Here is an 18,739-nt window from a genome sequence, read left to right on the forward strand (position 1 = left end):
AATACCAAATAGAATTTGAGGCTTTACAACTTTCCTTAATCCATTTTACTTAAATGTATTATTTAAAGCAATAAAACGTAATAAGTCAAATTCACCTTCTTTTCTAAATATCTGCAGTGAAACGTCTCTGCCTGCTTCTGACATCGTCTTTCTGCTTAAGTTCCTACCACAGCAAACCCCAAGCTTGCTTCAATACCTTAACAGTAACAGATTGCTTATTTAAAAATGTAACTTAATAACAGATTATTTGAACTGTCAAATGAACATGTTACAGTGTTAAGTTCTAACATGTTTCTCCAGCACTGATCATTAGGCACAGTTTGACCAATATAAACAAACATCATCATCATATAGTCACAAAATCATTATTGACCATGTGCTTTTATTGTCGACATCATGTGATGTAATGATAAGATTAGCATAGAAATAGTGAAGGTTTACTTCACAAATAAAGAGCTGGAACTCTAAATCTGGGGAATTCCATAAAATTTGATCGTTTGATAATTCTGGTAAGTAAGTCACATTTGGCGTTCTTTTAATACAACAAGAGCTTGTTAGCCACTGTTAGTCAGGTTAATCCATTATGTAGGGCCTTATAATAAGTGTGAGTCACATAACGTGTGAACATGACCCCACCTTCACATATGAAACTACTGCTGCACAGTGCTGCTACATTCACAGCATTGCATATGTAGTCTTTTTCAATATACGCATGTACATATGATTTGATCTGATGACAAAACTCTGAATTTTAACTGACAGAGAGACACGTGTTAACCTTACTATACAATATGATGATACCAAAGTTCAGATAATAAATGTAGTTTTCTAGGTTGTCTTCTACGTTACATAGCCAAACCAAAATACAACTTGAAACTAACCCTCAAAGAAAATATTACTGGAAGTTAATGATAGAGCCTGATCCCCCAGTCCAACTTGAAAAGCTCAAAGAAGTACAGACTGGGAAAAATGTAGGGCCACACGTGTTAAATATGTACGTTACTAATTAATGTTTTTGATACCTGTCTGAATATCTGTCTGTGTTCAAGTGTGTAGAGATAAAAACCCAAATGAGTCAAAAAGCATTTTCCATTGACTTTACGTTACAGAGTCAACAGTGACGCGTCTGTGTCTTTGTCTGTATCTGATGCACTTTGATATGTTTGAGGAAACTGTAATTTCAGTCAGCTTCAGGTGAACAGTTCAGCGTCCTTGTGCGTTAATCTCCTTTAATTAGTGCCACAAATGTTCACTTTTTCAAACATGGTGAATACTTCAAATATTAAAGTTGGTTTAATGTTGGTTTCTTTGGTTCAGTGTATGTTTAATGGGAAGGCAAGATTAGAATATATCAGTAGACTGTGGGCTGTGGTTTATAAGACAAGATCAAATCTCAACATAGAAAGCATTTATTAATGTCTGGGTCTCCTTTCAGGAGTACAGCAAGAATACTTGTACCACGTACTACCAAGTTTTCAGATATTTCTTCTAATAAATTCATTGTGGTGGGGTAACGTGCGGACATGTTTTTTTAATTAATTAATTGATTGTTATTTTTATTTTATTTTAATGAGTAGAGGTACAGTATTGTTATGCTATTCAGGGTCATCATTATTCTATATTTTCATTGTTTTACGCTGTTTTATGTTCTCTACTTTGCGTGTGTGTGTGTGTGTGTGCTTGTGTGTTAATGTTCCATGTCTAGTGTGTTAGGTACCCGTGCCTTTTTTTGCCCAGTATCAGCTGAGATAGTCTCCGGGACTCTGATGAGTATCTATAACTGACGGATGGATGGATGTTGAATATTCATCCTACAGCTCACATTGAGAAAAATCTAAGAGCGCCACTTTAATTTTGAGCCATTACTGTCTGAATGAAGTTTGTTCCTTTACATATCTGCCTTCACACCTCTCTGCTTTGACACAATGCCGCTCACGCACGTAATGTTTTGATGAGCAGATCGCTCCACAGGAAACCAGAGACCTGTGACATGGTGGCTTGGTGGTTAGAATTACAGCCCCCCAACCTGAAGTTGATGAATTGAAATTCCACTATGACAAACTTATAGTTCTTATAAAAATTAAGAATTGGTTGACCTCAGTTGACCTGTACCATAAACCCACCAAAGAGCTGATTTGAGACCTTTAGTCTCTCTGATCTGTACTGAAGCATTATCCTATTTTACTATCTTATTTTCACTTATCAGACCTTTCTCATAAAGAACATTTTTAATCTATGATAGATAGAAAGAGCATAGCTGGAATGACAACAGCTTTGCTCCTAAAAAGTACAATTCTGAGTGGAATACCACTTATGTATTTCCGGGGATTTTTTTCTTCAAAATTGCTAAATAAAAATATGGAATATTAAGCTTGTTAATATTAAATTCAATTTAAATTTAATATAAAATTGTTTTTATTAAATCATTATGAAGGATGGTTGGGTGATAAATACTGGCACAAAATACTTTAATTTCAGAAACAGTTTATAGGACATTTACCGAAGCATCTGCATTCACTTGAAAAAAAATATTGTTCTTTTTCTGTTTTTCTAAGTAATTATCTTTCTTTTTCTGTTTTTCTGAGTAACGCTTTTCCTTGTTTTTCTGAGTAATTCTTTCTTCTGTTTTACGGAGTCATTTTTTACTGAATTAACGATATACTTCAAAATCCTGCGAGAAGCTCCCACCTGCAAGTAACGTTAACCTACTGTCATGCCAGAAAAAGAAAAAAAGCATAGGACATACACATCTTATCACGTTACAACGTGAAAGTAATGACATTATAACATGAAACTTAGTCACAGTCACAGTTGCTCTCAGAGGTGGACTCTGTGATGAACTCCTACACTTACACCAAAGCGTCATGAAATGGTTTGCTGCTGGTGTGTGGAGACGGGCACACATCATGCCCTCTATCTGATGTCATTATTCACCTTCAGCTGGTAGAAGTGAGGCCCTATCTGTGGCTAAAACATGCTGCGGTCATTTCATCCTACCATGAAGGCTATGAGGAGAGATCTGTCTTTGTGCACCCTTAAAGAAGTCACATCACAACCTGTGTGCTCCTTAACATGTGTGTTAGTGCTTGTGACTGTGGTGGCTCCTTCTACGTCAGATCAATGAATGAACATACCTTAAGAGGGTCAGACTCATTCATCTTTCTGTAGGTGCCATGAATGAGTCCTCCGTATACAGCCCCATGCATTTTAAATCCTCCTCAGTGTAAACATACTTATCACAGTATCATCCACTGTTATCAATAACAGCAGAATCTCGTCATGTCTCAACACAAACATGAAGCCTCACTTCTAACAGCTGAAGTAAAATAATCCTCTACAAACCAGCTGCAGATCATTTCAATGACTCCGTGGTACATGAAAGTGTAGGAGTAGGCTACATGACGGGGGAGGCCTCTGCTTGAGACCAACTATGACTTTCACAATATACTCACAGCTTAAAAAATAAAACAAAAAATTCAAGTGAATGCAATACGCTTCTGTACCAATCTATAGGAGTCCATAACTATTCTCTTACTTTTGAGTTAAGTATCAATCACATGACAATCCCATGAATCAAAAAACACTGTGGAAACCACAGGGCTGTGATGTCACGGAAGGTCCCTCTCTACTGTACAAATAAAGCTCATGATGAGGAAACGCTGCAGAGTTGAAGTATTGTGTGACTGTGAGTGAGTGACAAACATGGAACTGAAGCTGCAGCTCGTCGTCTTCGTGTTATTCATACAGGGTGAGTACCTATCCCTTCTGTACTTGTTGACTGGTTCACTGTTATGACAAGAAGATGATGCTGAAATGAGATGATACACTGGATATGATTAAGAAACACACAGGCTTTGATTATGAATTCTTAACATACGTTATAATATTGGTCTTTCTGTGGCAGCATGTGATGTTTTGAAATCGAATGCTTCGTTGGGGAAATTTAGAAGCTTCTGACAAATCAGATGATTTCCTGAGTTTGTTTTTTAGGCATTAGGTTGTGTATTACATTGCTGAGACCAGCTGTGTGTGTGTTTGATTTTTTGTGTGTGTGTGTGTGTGTTAAGGTTTTGATGAACTGTGTCCCCATTTGGATTCATATATTTTATTTAATCTTATTATATTAAATTCAACACTTTTGCATTTTTATTCTGCCACATTATCCCATTAACAGTGCTTCAATGCTAATATTTAATACACACAGATACAGTATGTTCCCTTCATGCTGTGAATTTGATCACATTTGTTTTCTTTGTCGTTTTTTGATTACAAGTAGAAATAACATACTGTATACTGCACATTATGTACAAACATATGCATCATGTGTCTGTACAGTAGTATGTATGCTTTTGACTGACTTTGCTTTTATTTGAAGCATATGATAAACTGTATAAATTGCATGTAGAATATCCTGTGGGCTGACATGTACTTTATAAGTCATCATTTAAAAAATGAAAAGGGTGTCATACTGTATGACTAATGTCTAGAGAAAACAGAAGACAGACAGAAAACAGATCAAAATCATGCCGACGCTTAGTAAAAAAAAAAATTCTGTGGTTATATTGTTCTGTAGTTAATGTGTATGTTAATGTCATATTGCGCAAATGACCCACTCGTGTGAAAACCACTTGTTGACCTATGTTCCTTTAAGCCCACTGTCCTCACTACTGGCAGCAATATGCCCCCACAAATGTAATTTCCAAACAGTTCGTCATTCTCACCCCATAGGAAAAAAAAGCACCTGAAGCCCCCATAAGCAACCCACCACAAATTCATAATTTGCCTTTACATCCGCCCATACTTTCTCTTTCACCAAGACAGGACTGACCACATTACATCCTGCCAGAACAGAAATGCATTAGATGTGCACCGAGGGGGAGGGGGCTGCTTATTTTGTAGGTGCAGTACAATGAAGAGAGTGTGTTTTTTTCCCTTTCACACACACCACCTCCATGCACACACACACACGCACACACACGCGCGCACACACACAGTCCCGAGTCGGGGGTACCAACAGGAATAGCTGAGTCAAATTGTGTCAAACAGGGTTTTAACTTTGGACAGCTCTGTGTGTGAGGGAGGGAGACATACTGTCATTGCTCTTGACTTTTTTATGTGTTTGTGAAGAGTAGTGAGGTAGCTTCCTGCAATTGGTGTCAATATATGAAAAATACATGTATTTATCAAAATGTGTGGAAATGACTTTTTGCCCTCAGTGTGAATTTTCAACAAAAACATTGTTCCTATTTAATGTGATTGCAGGTTCACTTGCGGTGTGGCAGCGTATGACTGTGATAAAAGGTCAGACACTCCACTTAAACTGCCCCATTAGAAACGCTCACAAGAACACTGTGGAATGGAAGAACCCTGAAGGAGAGATAATGTTTTTCAACCTGATTGAAGGTGAAGGTGAATGTCATATCTTAATGTTTTAATCACACAATCAAATATATAACAGCAGCACAGTCTCAGACTTTTAAATCAGGGAGATTTAACCTCATTGTTTTATTTGCCCTCACTCATCTCCAGCTTTGAGGGACAAGCGGTACAGCATCGACAAACTTTCCCAGACTGAATTCAGCATCAGTGTTTCCGATGTCACCTTCAGAGATGGAGGCAACTACACATGCTTTGAGTACGACCACCAAACAATAGAGAAGAAAGTAGAGGTGACAGTGTTTGGTGAGTATAATTAAACTAACTATATTTGCACTGCATTCAAACAGTGAGATTATAAAATTGACTTCAAAGCAATTCAGCAACAAGACTCACCATGAAAACAACTTTAGCTGTTTGGATGATTATGTCATAATGCTATAACATTTGCTCTGCTGTTGATTCTTTTAAAGGGTCCCCCAAAATGTCAAAATCAAATCATGATGGGAAAGTTATCATAAAATGCACTGCTGAAGAGAGCTGCAAATTTCCCCAGATCTACTGGCAAATAGATAACGGGCCTGAAATTCATGGTAAGTTGGTTAATTAGTTATGAACTCAGACAAACAAGCAAACAAAACAAAGTAACTACCTACAATAAATAGTAAACTACATTTGTATTAAGAAGTGGAGCAAAGCGAGCCACAACATGAATTTAAGACACAAAGGCACATCACCTGCCTTCTTTAGCTGCTTCCACTGCTATTCTGAACCTCTAAGCCAAAAATCTTCCAAATGACAGGAGCTGGAATACACTCTGTTCTCTATTTGATGTGATCTGTTTATCATGGCACAGCATTATGAGAGATATGAAACAAAACCTGCAATTTATATTTCATTTCACCCAATAGTTTTGTGCTCATGTATGAACAGAATAGCAGGTAGGCTTTTCTTCTAATACCCAGTACTTTGAACTGGTTATTCCAGCTGCTCTTGTGTGGGTTTGACAAATTTAATCAGAGACCACTGAGTGGGCTCATCTTCTCCTGATGTCACTGTCTGGCACAGTTACCGTAAATTGAACCCATATTTGGTGGGTTTGCTGACAGCTGTAACCTTTAAATTTCCTTTTCAACTGTCTGTTAAAGACAGTGCTCATTTATACAAACATGTCAAACTATTAATTTTAGATTAGATTCATAGATTAGTAGTTGGTAGCTGGTACACCTAGTAATAAATGGAAACTAATGATATCTGTCTCTTTCCACAGCTCATCATCCCCAAACTGTACATGAAGGTAAAAAGTATGTCACCATAGATATGTTACATGTCGTGTCTTCGAAGAACAGAGCCACCGTGAAATGCATTGTTCGGCATCCAGCTCTGTCCTCACCTCTGAAGAACTATGTCAAAATTGGACGTGAGTATAATTCATTTATTATGAAATGAGTACTTACCATAGCTATACCTGCTCATATTTTAGTATGTATAGTATCAACACTGCCTACCACATATTCAGCAACAGAAAAAATAGGTAAAAATATATTTGTATTAAACAGAAAATGTTTACTTTAAAGTACTTCTGCATAAAGCGTGATGTTTGAGGAACAGTGAAAGCGTAGCTGTGTCGTCACAGAACAGGGAAAGCACTGGGTTTTTTCTCATGAATTTCTCCATGACACTGTCCAAAGCATCACACTGTGAAACTTGACCAACCAAACAGCTCTATGCAATTTCCTCTTTTTGTGTGTCGTAAATAGTCTGGTTTCATTTAGTCTAGTTATAAAAAAACAGATGTGAGATTTGCAAATTGTTCAAATGTCAGCATGAATTTTCACTTTGTTTTTCTGTGAATTTAGGGTTGTTAATGTGAAAATAATGTAAAAAAAACCCTCTCTGTCACAGCAAAAAAGCCCACGACCATGACAAGTCCACCCACACCTCACTCTCAAGGGTCAATTACAACGACCCGCTGGATCTCACATGGGGGAACAACAGCATATCTCACAACCAGAGATGAGCATGGGCCTTCATCAGAGAGTTCTGCAACGTTATCAACTATTCCTTCCAATGAGACAGTTACAGAACCCACACATGTCACCAGTACTGGTGGTGAGTGTTTTTCCTTTATAAGATATTTATGGTGCACAGGTTCTGAATGACCAAACATTCCACATCAGATGCAAAGATGTCACCATGAAACAGCATAAAAATGTTCTTTTAATGTCACATGACAGTACAAATGTCATATAAGTTCAAATAGTAAATTATGACAAGCCTAAAAGACTCAACATTTAGACCACATATTGCATATAACAATGTTTACAATGAATTCAACAAAAGGAGACTTAATTGTGTACTATATCACATAAACTGTCAGTACTGTATGTGGGATGGAAACAACAGATATCTCACCTTTCACATTTATATCACTCGCTCAAACCACTGTAGTTGTAGTAGCGCTAGATCTGTTTCCTGTGACGGAAATCTCACAGCGCAGTATGAAACTCAGCTAGGTTAAATGTATTCATAAATTCTCAAGATGGCACATTGATACTCCATGTGGGGGAAGTGCAGTTCTGACATAAAGAGCATCTTCAAAGATCTGACACTCTAGCTTAAATAAAGACTTTCTTAAATATTTGAATCCAAAGGTTCTTAACTTTAAACACTAAACAAGAATTTCTTAAACAAAATCAATATGGATAAATCAGTTTTGACATAAAAAATCACACTGTTTTCTATTATTGTATTAATCACAATGTCTTTATTTATTGTAGAGGTCTCAAGAACTTCTGTATTTTCTAACACAACAAAGACTGGAAATGAAAGTAGCAGTAATGCAACAAGCACAACAGGTACAGTACACTGCACTATATCTTATCCTCATGTGCAAAATAATTGTTGTCTGTATGTTGCCATCTAGTGGCGATTCTGAGTAACTACAACTGAGTATTTCATTCAGAAAACAAGGTTGACTGGAGTCGCAGCAGCTTACTTGATTCTTTTAATTAATGTATCTTTCTTCTCCATAATTCCTTAAAGGTTGGACATATGAGACAACAGAGGAGACCCCATTCTATAATGATACAGAGGGAAATAAAACAGGTAAATACACAGTTAACACATCAGTGTCTGCATATGAGACTCTGGTTTGAAAATGATAGTGAGGTAACTGTTTTGTCTCTGAAAGTTGAATTAACCGCCACCATTCTGTCTCTTTCCAGTGGGCTCTAACGACCGAGAGAAGCAGACAGCTAATAAAGGAAACTCCTCATTACTGGTCTTCCTGGTGACATGCCTGATCTTCGCTCTGCTGATTGTGGTCATTTTTTTTGGCATCAAGTTAAGAAGAGCACACATCACCTGGAAGAGAGGTAAGAACATTAGTACTTCAGAGCATCTAATAGCATCAAGGCTGCAGCTGTTGTTATTTTGAACTTCAGTCAGTGGCCATAAATGTATGAAGCAACTCCTTTGTGCTGGTTTCATTCAGGCTTCTGCTTGATGTGTGTCCAGAAATATCGTCCTACTTATGTCTGCTGTATAGCATGCCTATCTAATTGTGGGCTGTAGTTACAACACAAAAAGTCAAGTACTTACTTTTTGATATGTAAGTTTTAAACAAAACATATGACAGTGTTTATTGTTACAGAGAATGAAGACTCTGTTCCTTCAGAGGACAGCAACAAATCAAAATCAAGCCACGAAGAGAAGAACTCCCAAGGACAGAGGTGGAGAGGTATGTAGATGATTCAGCACTTCTTTCATGGCTTCTAACCAAAAGAAATGAGGAAGTGCACTGAAAAATATGAGCAGCAGCAGAGATTTGATTTCCTCTTTCTCTCATGACACGCTTTGTTAATTAAAACATAGATCATTTACAAATTGACATGGGTGTAGTTTTCAGGAACACATTGAAAAATGTTGAGTCATGGTCTAAAATTGAATGCAATTATTATTGAATTTAACTTTAGGCTTTAGGCTTAACTAGCTTTAGGAAGGGAAGAAAGCTCAGTAACACCTATGTGGATAGTATTGATTGATAGCATTATTGGGAAGAGGTGGCTGCCTTCCATTTGTCAAACAAGGAAAAAATGATCAGAAATTCTTTTTAATTTTTAGTTTAATTCAACACTTGTCAGTAATTGAATTGTCTCAATAGTATTTTATAGATTCAAACTTTGAACTATATTAAAAAGTTCATTCGAAGCCTACTAAATCAATTTCTTAAAAAATGTCCTCTTTGATTTCACTGCAACATCAGTATGACAGAATTGTATGCAGTTCAAGCACAGACTCTTGTGACACACTTCTTATTCCACAGAAACAGAACTAATGACTAATAATGTAATGACTGACTGTGAAATGTTCTCTCTCACACAGGACTCTCCAACAGGGCATTCACACAGTACGTCTCTGAAGAGCCAAAAGGGATAACTTCAGTGATAAATACAGGAGCGATGACGGCAGCAGAGAGGACAAATATAGGGCAAACTTTTCAGCCTCAAACCCAGGCACAAACTCCAACCATAAGTAACATCAAGGAGACAGAACTGTAGAAGTCCCATACAGATTCTCTAATGTCAGCAACACCATTTGCAACATTATCTTGCTCTCAGAATATGCTGATTAGGTTGTTTTATTGCACTTATGACATAGAATGTACATTTACATGGAAAAAAATGTGTTAGCATATTGCTTAACTGTAACTGTAGTACTGTATTGTATAAATACTGTGAATACTGTAAAAAATGTGTGTATGCAAGTAGCAATAAATTATGTTTTTCAAGAAAATAACAGCATTCTTTGTTTGAATGTGGATGAATAATGATTTAAGGAAAGTATTAGTTATGTTTGTGAATATTATCTGTATCTTTTGTGCCCTGTGCCACTGTGTAATCATCATACGTAATGTCAAATGTCAAGTATCATGCCTACAACAGTAATTCCAAACCAAGACACTAGTACTCCAAGGGGAACTTATGCAGGAGGTATGTGAAAGGATTGTGGAGTTAGCTCAACTAATTTGAAAAGATATAAATTATTAATTGATTTAAAAAAGGTTAGGTTCAAAATGTTTGAAGTTTGTCTTAACACAGCGACCACATGCCTACATAGACACTGAAATATAATTTTCTTGCTATTCCTCCTGTTCATACTGACCACTACAAGATCCCTTGCATTTATAATGGAAGTGATGGAGGACTAAATCCAGAGTCCTTCTGTGTAAAAATGTATTTAAAAGTTGATCTGAAGCTAATATGAAGCTTCAGCGTCCAAATGAGTCAAATCTTCATCTTCTATGTTTCAACGTTACAGTTTTTTTTAGTAGCAAAGTCTTTTTGTTACTATACTTCCACCACAGCTCAACAGGGAAACAGTAAGAGGGAATTTGATGCTAAAAAAGACTGTAAATGTGTCAGATATCACTTGATATGACTAACTCACACTGATGAAGCTGAATAGAAGCTTAACATTTACTTTGAAATGACTGTGTGGACACAATGTGGATTTTTTTCCTCCATCACTTCCATTGAAAGCACATTTGAAGGAGATCTTTTAATTGTCAGTATGAACAGGAGGAATGATTACAGAGAGGAAAACCTCTTTCACTATTTATATTGGACAAACTTAAAAAAACAGTGAGCCCATCCTTTGAAGAGAAAAACAACATATAGTATTAGTATATTAGTATTAGAATAGATATGATGCAGATGGTTAGTGAATGTATTGTTGCAATAACCAGTAAGCTACCGGCTACAATGGGCTGACTGTATAGTACACACATGTACTACTATATAGGATCTTATAGGGTGGATTAAGGTAATGTGGGACAACTAGACTCCAGTGCATTTATCACTTTTTCTATTCAGTTATTTTAAAGCTAACTAGTATATTCAAACTGTGTAAGTTATATTGTGTAACATTACACATGTGAACATACAGGCTACTAGTTTTTTAACCTTTTCTGATGAGAAAGCAAAAAAACAACAACATACCACAGAAAGTTCAAAATCAGAAAATGTTGGCAGATAAGGCTTCTTTGTATAAGGTGAATCATGGTCGCACCACATTACTTTTTTAAAGGCCAGTGCCAATTAATCTTGAAAACCCCCCACTAAAATCACTTAATTTCAAATTTATAATATGGATCTTCAGGTACACAACATTCTGAATGTTTGAACTACTGCATTAGATATGCTTGTTTTTATTATTCTAAAATTGAGTTGTTGCAAATCCTTATACGTCATTGACCCATAAATCAAAGTATTTCTATGCCTAAAAAATAGTGTCCCAGATTACAAATTATACAAATTCTGAAACGCTTTGACACAAGGAACATATATGGGCCATTTTCCTTTTCAGTACAATATCTAAAATCTGTCTTCTGATTAAACAAGGAAACATGTCAAGGATTTCATAATGATATAAGGTGTTGGATTCATATTTAAATATGGCAAACAAGTCAGAATTGCAAAAAGTGTCCACCATTACCCTAATCTACACTAATAATAAATCCATGAGTACAAACCTCTAACACTTGAAATGCATTGAAGGTGCATGAACCCTTGATAGCAAGCTAGCTAGGTCAAAATGGTGAGCTAAAGAATGCTAGTGGGTTAATGGTTTACACAATTAGCTAATGGAGAACATGGACTGAATAAATATACATGGTGATGAACTATAATATAGTCTCAAGCTGCACCATTAGGCTATAGCCTTTTGGTTACAAATACTGTCACTTTAGATAGACAGTCACCAATTTAAATTACTTGACCCAGATTGGGAGCAAAGGTGTTGAAAACTACAGTATATAAAAAGAGGAACTACAGTATAGAACAACATGAACTACAGTATAGAACAAGAGGAACTACAGTGTGGAACAACATGAACTACAGTATAGAACAAGAGGAACTACAGTATAGAACAACATGAATTACAGTATAGAACATGAACTACAGTATAGAACAACAGGAACTACAGTAGTCTATAGAACAACATGGACTACAGTATAGAACAAGATGAACTACAGTATAAAACAAGAGGAACTACCATGTAGAACAACATGAACTACAGTATAAAACAAGAGGAACTACAGTATAAAACAAGAGGAACTACAGTATAAAACAAGAGGAACTACCATGTAGAACAACATGAACTACAGTATAAAACAAGAGGAACTACAGTATAAAACAAGAGGAACTACAGCATAGAACAACATGAACTACAGTATAAAACAAGAGGAACTACCATATAGAACAACATGAACTACAGTATAAAACAAGAGGAACTACAGTATAGAACAACATGAACTACAGTATAGAACAAGGGGAACTACAGTATAGAACAACATGAACTACAGTATAGAACAAGGGGAACTACAGTATAGAACAACATGAACTACAGTATAGAACAAGGGGAACTACAAGAGGAACTACAGTATAGACAAGGGGAACTACAGTATAGAACAACATGAACTACAGTATAGAACAACATGAACTACAGTATAGACAAGGGGAACTACAGTATAGAACAACATGAACTACAGTATAGAACAAGAGGAACCACAGTATAGAACAAGGGGAACTACAAGAGGAACTACAGTATAGAACAAGTGGAACTACAGTACAGAACAACATGAACTACAGTATAGAACAAGAGGAACTACAGTATAAAACCAGGGGAACTACAGTATAAAACAAGAAGAACTACAGTATAGAACACCGTGAACTACAGTATAGAACAAGAGGAACTACAGTATAAAACAAGGGGAACTAGTACTACAGTATAGAACAAGAGGAAATACAGTATAGAACAACATGAACTACAGTATAAAACAAGGGGAACTACAGTATAGAACAAGAGGAACTACAGTATAGAACAAGAGGAACGAGGGAATTGTGCTTCAGTCTTTGTAACCACTACATGTGTTCAGTAATTCAATAGCATAGCTCTGTTATATACTTTATATCCATACTGGAACAATGATATAGCTTCCTTTCGTAAGGTCAGTGTAATACAAACATAAACTCATTCAACTGTCAAACTATACGCGTGATATTGAATAGAGCTAAGGAGTACAGCTTCTATCGCCAGACAAAGCTAACGTCTAAGCCATGCGGCCATTCAAAGACATTATGAAATACAGATAACGGAAAAGGAAGTAGGGTTGACGGCTGTAAGCGTCATCAGAGATACTAACCGTCATTGGCAGACGGCTGAGGTTACGTCAAAGACTCGAGGTCTGATTGGCTGTTTTGCCGGTTATATATAAAGTTCCGTCAACGGTCCGTCTTCCTTTCCCTTCTCACACCGGCAAGGTCATCTCTGCCGACACCTCAAGTCATCCTCGGTTCAATCATCAATTCGGTAAGTTATTCTTCATCGGATCACAAACAAAGAGATTTATTTGAAAATATAAAATTCTCCACATCCTCCTGGTTTGTTTCAATAGCGATAAAAGCCGGCAGTATTTTTACTCGCTTATTGTCTTGATTCGCAAACGACGTCAAAACATATAATTGATTTTACATTGATGGTGCTGAATGTGAATATCTGTTGGTTTGTAACTGGGCTGTAATCACCAACCGAGTGGCCGCATTAGCTAACGTTAGCCACTAAGCTAGCAGAGTGGTGTGGGTGGGGGAGGGGAATGTTCCAGAATGTTCTGCTTTTATTGTGAAACGGACTTCCGGTCTTCAGAACAAGAGCTGTCTTGTCGCCATGCGGTATGCTGCTGTATTAGTCACTGCTGCTCAGCTGCCTGCCTTGTGCTCAACTGCTGTATGATTGAGCAGTTTTAGGCTAGTTTGAAAGGTTTTAGCGCTTGTATGGTAAAAAAAAGAAGTTACCGTAGTCGATTTAATGACTAACTGCAGTATTGTGGTAAAGTTGCCGCCTCATGGTCACATGGTCAGCCCATACCTTCAACTGCCCAAGATTGAAGTCAATATTTGTTGAACCCAATGTCACAAATTAGCCTGAGGGGGCAGTTTGTACTGTAACTGAACGTCCTGTGTCCTTACACCCTGGATTCAAATGAGTAAAATCTATTCTCAAAAAAACCCTTTTAATGGAGGAAAAACAAGGATAAAAGGGGAGAATCACTCCTCTGAGACAAATATATATGTTAAAGAAATACAGCTTTGAATTGGATAACAAAATAAAATGGATTTGTAACATATGAAAAATGCTACATGGTGGTTCCATAGATTAATTAGTAGCAATGCAGGATACTGGACCTCTGCCACTATGCTGAGATATCCTCATTTTGGCTGATTGCCGATTCTGGTATATGCTGCACCTTTTCCCTCTTAACTGCAGACATCCAGCCTGTCCTGTAGTGGAATTAAAATATGAATAATATATTAATGATGCCATATCCTTATTGCACATTGGCAGATGCAGACATAAAAAACAATACTTTTCTAAATGTACACATTTACTGGGCAAAACAAGAAAACTACATAAACTACAAATGTATTAACATTTTCATATGGTTAGGGATTCCTCCTGATAATGGTCACAACCAGGGCAAATTTGAAAAATTGAAAAACAAGTGTGTAAATGTGATCTCTGTCCAGAGATCATGTGGGTGCAATTAGACATCCCATATCAGTAGGAGCTAAACTTTCACTTTCCTTTTCATGGAAATTTACTTTTACTCAAGTGCAGGGCGTTTCTTGTTATGGAGTATTGCTGTATGGGAGCTTTTACTTAAATAATGGATGTGAATATTTCTTAAATACAATAAAGCTTGATAAGATCTGGAGACGGTTAGTGATAATGCTCCTCAGTACTGCTGCTGCTGCCTTTTTATTAGGTGACAATTCTGAGGTGAAATGGCTTAAAATAATGAAACAGCATAATAATTGTAATTGAGTTTAGTGAATGAGTTTATATTGCTGAACCGTGGTTCTTGGACTAAAATATAATTTAAGTATCTGACTGGCACAAGCTTTAAACAAAAGTAACTAACACCCCCCCCCCTTGTTTTTTCTCTCTCCAGGAAACATGTCAAAGGGACCAGCAGTTGGTATTGATCTCGGGACCACCTACTCCTGTGTTGGTGTGTTCCAGCATGGCAAAGTTGAAATTATTGCCAACGACCAGGGCAACAGGACCACACCCAGCTATGTGGCCTTCACAGATTCTGAGAGGCTGATCGGAGACGCAGCCAAGAACCAGGTCGCCATGAACCCCTGCAACACAGTTTTCGGTAGGTTTTCAGCTTAGAGCAATGGTTATGCTGTGGTCTTATCATTCTTGTCACACTAACTGGGAAATTGAAGATGTTTTTACTGAGTTTATCACAATCAAGCACCTCAAAGTGCAGCCAGACAGGCTTTTTATAAATTGTCTGGCACCGTTGTCAAACATTAAGGTCTAGCAGTCCTTTTGAACTTGTGGCTAGAATGAAAGACAAGCAACCATAATTAAATGGTCCCAAGAGACCCTGCACACATCACTGTGATGACGATTTTCCTGCCATTCGTAGTTTCCACCAGAGGTCGAAAGACCAAAGATGGCTCAAACCTTCCTTGGATGTCTGAGTGATTTTTTTTCTTAATGAAAACCCAAAATGGAGCCGGTTACAATTGATTAAAAAATAAAACCATGTCTCTTGCAGATGCCAAGCGATTGATTGGCCGCAGGTTTGACGACGCAGTTGTGCAGTCCGACATGAAGCACTGGCCATTCAACGTCATCAACGACAACACCCGCCCCAAGCTTCAAGTTGAGTACAAGGGCGAGTCCAAATCCTTCTACCCAGAGGAAGTCTCGTCCATGGTGCTGACCAAGATGAAGGAGATTGCTGAAGCCTACCTCGGAAAAGTAAGGTCTTTCATGACAACACTCTAAACATGAAGTGAGCTTTTGAGGTGAATGGATGCTAATGTTTGACTTGTTCTTTCTTACAGACTGTCAACAACGCTGTAATTACTGTACCCGCCTACTTCAACGACTCTCAGCGCCAGGCCACTAAGGATGCTGGAACCATCTCTGGCCTCAATGTCCTGCGTATCATCAATGAGCCAACTGCTGCTGCCATTGCCTATGGGTTGGACAAGAAGGTACGTAAAACAATTCCAATTATACTTGAATAAAGTCCAAAGTATGATTAAACTCATAGTAAATTATATGCCGTTTTAAATGTCTAACAAAAATGTCTGTAACATAACAGGTTGGAGCTGAGAGGAACGTGCTGATCTTTGATCTGGGTGGTGGCACCTTCGATGTGTCCATTTTGACCATTGAGGATGGTATCTTTGAGGTCAAGTCCACTGCTGGTGATACTCATCTTGGTGGAGAAGATTTCGACAACCGCATGGTCAACCACTTCATCGCAGAGTTCAAGCGCAAGTACAAGAAGGACATCAGCGACAACAAGAGAGCTGTCCGTCGTCTGCGCACCGCCTGTGAGAGGGCAAAGCGCACGCTGTCTTCCAGCACCCAGGCCAGCATCGAAATCGACTCTCTGTATGAGGGAGTTGACTTCTACACCTCCATCACCAGGGCTCGCTTTGAGGAGCTCAACGCTGACCTCTTCCGTGGCACCCTCGACCCAGTAGAGAAGTCACTCCGTGATGCCAAGATGGACAAAGGGCAGATCCATGACATCGTCTTGGTCGGTGGCTCCACCCGTATCCCAAAGATCCAGAAGCTGCTGCAGGACTTCTTCAACGGCAAGGAGCTCAACAAGAGCATCAACCCCGATGAGGCTGTCGCCTACGGAGCTGGTAGGTGTCTTAAAAAGATGCACACATCAATTAATTTCTTAATAATGAAAACAGTCGGTCTAACCAGTTGCTTGTATTTACAGCTGTGCAGGCTGCCATCCTCTCTGGTGACAAGTCTGAGAATGTCCAGGACTTGCTGCTTCTGGATGTCACCCCTCTGTCCCTGGGTATCGAGACAGCTGGAGGTGTCATGACTGTCCTGATCAAGCGTAACACCACCATTCCTACCAAGCAGACCCAGACCTTCACCACCTACTCTGACAACCAGCCTGGTGTGCTTATCCAGGTACGTGCAACATCATTTATACCCACCTCCTATTGTTTCGCAGTGATGAAGTTTATTCCAGCCATTCGTAGTTTCCACCAGAGGTCGCAAGACCAAAGATGGCCCTGACCTTCCTTGGATGTCTGAGCGATATCAAGTTAGCAGACCTGTAGATGCACAGTGCAAAAATGTTCTAACACTACTTTCTTCCAACAGGTTTATGAAGGTGAGCGTGCCATGACAAAGGACAACAACCTGCTGGGAAAGTTCGAGCTGACAGGCATCCCTCCTGCTCCTCGTGGCGTTCCCCAGATTGAGGTCACATTTGATATCGATGCCAACGGTATCATGAATGTCTCTGCTGTTGACAAGAGCACTGGCAAGGAGAACAAGATCACCATCACCAATGACAAGGGTATGAAAATGAATAAAAAATGCTGCCCAACTCAAACACAGCAACAGTTTTATTGAAACAGATGACTAAATACTAGTTTCGTCGTTTTTATGATAGGTCGTCTCAGCAAGGAGGATATTGAACGCATGGTTCAGGAAGCCGAGAAGTACAAGGCAGAGGATGACGTCCAGCGTGACAAAGTGTCTACTAAGAACGGCCTGGAGTCTTATGCTTTCAACATGAAGTCCACAGTGGAGGACGAGAAGCTCGCTGGCAAAATCAGTGACGACGACAAGCAGAAGATTTTGGACAAGTGCAACGAGGTTATCAGCTGGCTCGACAAGAACCAGGTAAGAATTGATTCTATGAAGGCAGTTTATCGATTGAGATAAGCATGATTAGCATATTCTTCAAAGCATTCTACAACCTTTGTAGGTCACATTCACAAGCTTTTCTGAACACTATAATCTATGTTTTGCAGACTGCTGAGAGGGATGAATATGAGCATCAACAGAAGGAGCTTGAGAAGGTGTGCAACCCCATCATCACAAAGCTGTACCAGAGTGCTGGTGGCATGCCTGGAGGTATGCCTGAGGGCATGCCCGGCGGCTTCCCCGGCGCTGGCGGTGCAGCTCCCGGTGGCGGTGGATCCTCCGGCCCTACCATCGAGGAGGTCGACTAAACATTCCATCTTCTCAGCCGCTACTTCCAAGAGATGTTTTCCAAGAAAGAAACCCTCTTATAGCACAAGTGACAACAAGCTAAAGAGCGTAATTTAAAATAAAAACTGGGTTCAGGGATCACTTATATTGCATTGTTTGCGACACAACTGGGAACAACCTCGGTAGTTGGCACAACTGAGCTGTGACTTATGTTAAAGTATTTTGTATACTGAGATGTCACTTACTTGACAATAAAAAATCTTGTGACCCTCTGACAAGTCTTATTTTTTGCTCTGTG

At 38.5% G+C, this 18,739-nt stretch overlaps 2 protein-coding genes and 2 non-coding genes across 7 annotated transcripts; all 4 read left to right on the forward strand.

Annotated features, from left to right (window-relative positions):
* Positions 1 to 3,685: 3,685 nt before the first annotated feature.
* On the forward strand, positions 3,686 to 10,139 carry LOC133993893 (cytotoxic and regulatory T-cell molecule). 4 transcript variants are annotated; one of them, XM_062433018.1, is made up of 11 exons: positions 3,686 to 3,748; positions 5,263 to 5,409; positions 5,530 to 5,682; positions 5,850 to 5,969; positions 6,647 to 6,796; positions 7,282 to 7,488; positions 8,157 to 8,234; positions 8,422 to 8,484; positions 8,604 to 8,753; positions 9,017 to 9,118; positions 9,763 to 10,139. In XM_062433018.1, the coding sequence occupies exons 1-11, from the start codon at positions 3,703 to 3,705 to the stop codon at positions 9,936 to 9,938; spliced, it is 1,392 nt and encodes a 463-aa protein (XP_062289002.1). In that variant the 5' UTR covers positions 3,686 to 3,702; the 3' UTR covers positions 9,939 to 10,139. The 4 variants fall into 4 exon arrangements, with proteins under 4 accessions (XP_062289002.1, XP_062289004.1, XP_062289003.1 ...); XM_062433020.1 differs by having other exon boundaries at positions 9,032 to 9,118; XM_062433019.1 differs by having other exon boundaries at positions 5,263 to 5,403.
* Positions 10,140 to 13,665: 3,526 nt separating this feature from the next.
* On the forward strand, positions 13,666 to 18,713 carry LOC133993892 (heat shock cognate 70 kDa protein). The gene is made up of 9 exons (XM_062433017.1): positions 13,666 to 13,749; positions 15,389 to 15,598; positions 16,010 to 16,215; positions 16,302 to 16,454; positions 16,565 to 17,120; positions 17,204 to 17,406; positions 17,602 to 17,800; positions 17,897 to 18,129; positions 18,261 to 18,713. The coding sequence occupies exons 2-9, from the start codon at positions 15,394 to 15,396 to the stop codon at positions 18,459 to 18,461; spliced, it is 1,956 nt and encodes a 651-aa protein (XP_062289001.1). The 5' UTR covers positions 13,666 to 13,749; positions 15,389 to 15,393; the 3' UTR covers positions 18,462 to 18,713.
* Positions 15,845 to 15,936, forward strand: LOC133994629 (small nucleolar RNA SNORD14). The gene has a single exon (XR_009927125.1). It is a non-coding gene; the product is annotated as a small nucleolar RNA SNORD14 (small nucleolar RNA).
* On the forward strand, positions 17,444 to 17,536 carry LOC133994630 (small nucleolar RNA SNORD14). The gene has a single exon (XR_009927126.1). It is a non-coding gene; the product is annotated as a small nucleolar RNA SNORD14 (small nucleolar RNA).
* Positions 18,714 to 18,739: the final 26 nt, after the last annotated feature.

Source organism: Scomber scombrus, chromosome 14, assembly GCF_963691925.1.
Source record: "Scomber scombrus chromosome 14, fScoSco1.1, whole genome shotgun sequence".
Taxonomy (NCBI): Eukaryota; Metazoa; Chordata; class Actinopteri; order Scombriformes; family Scombridae; genus Scomber; species Scomber scombrus.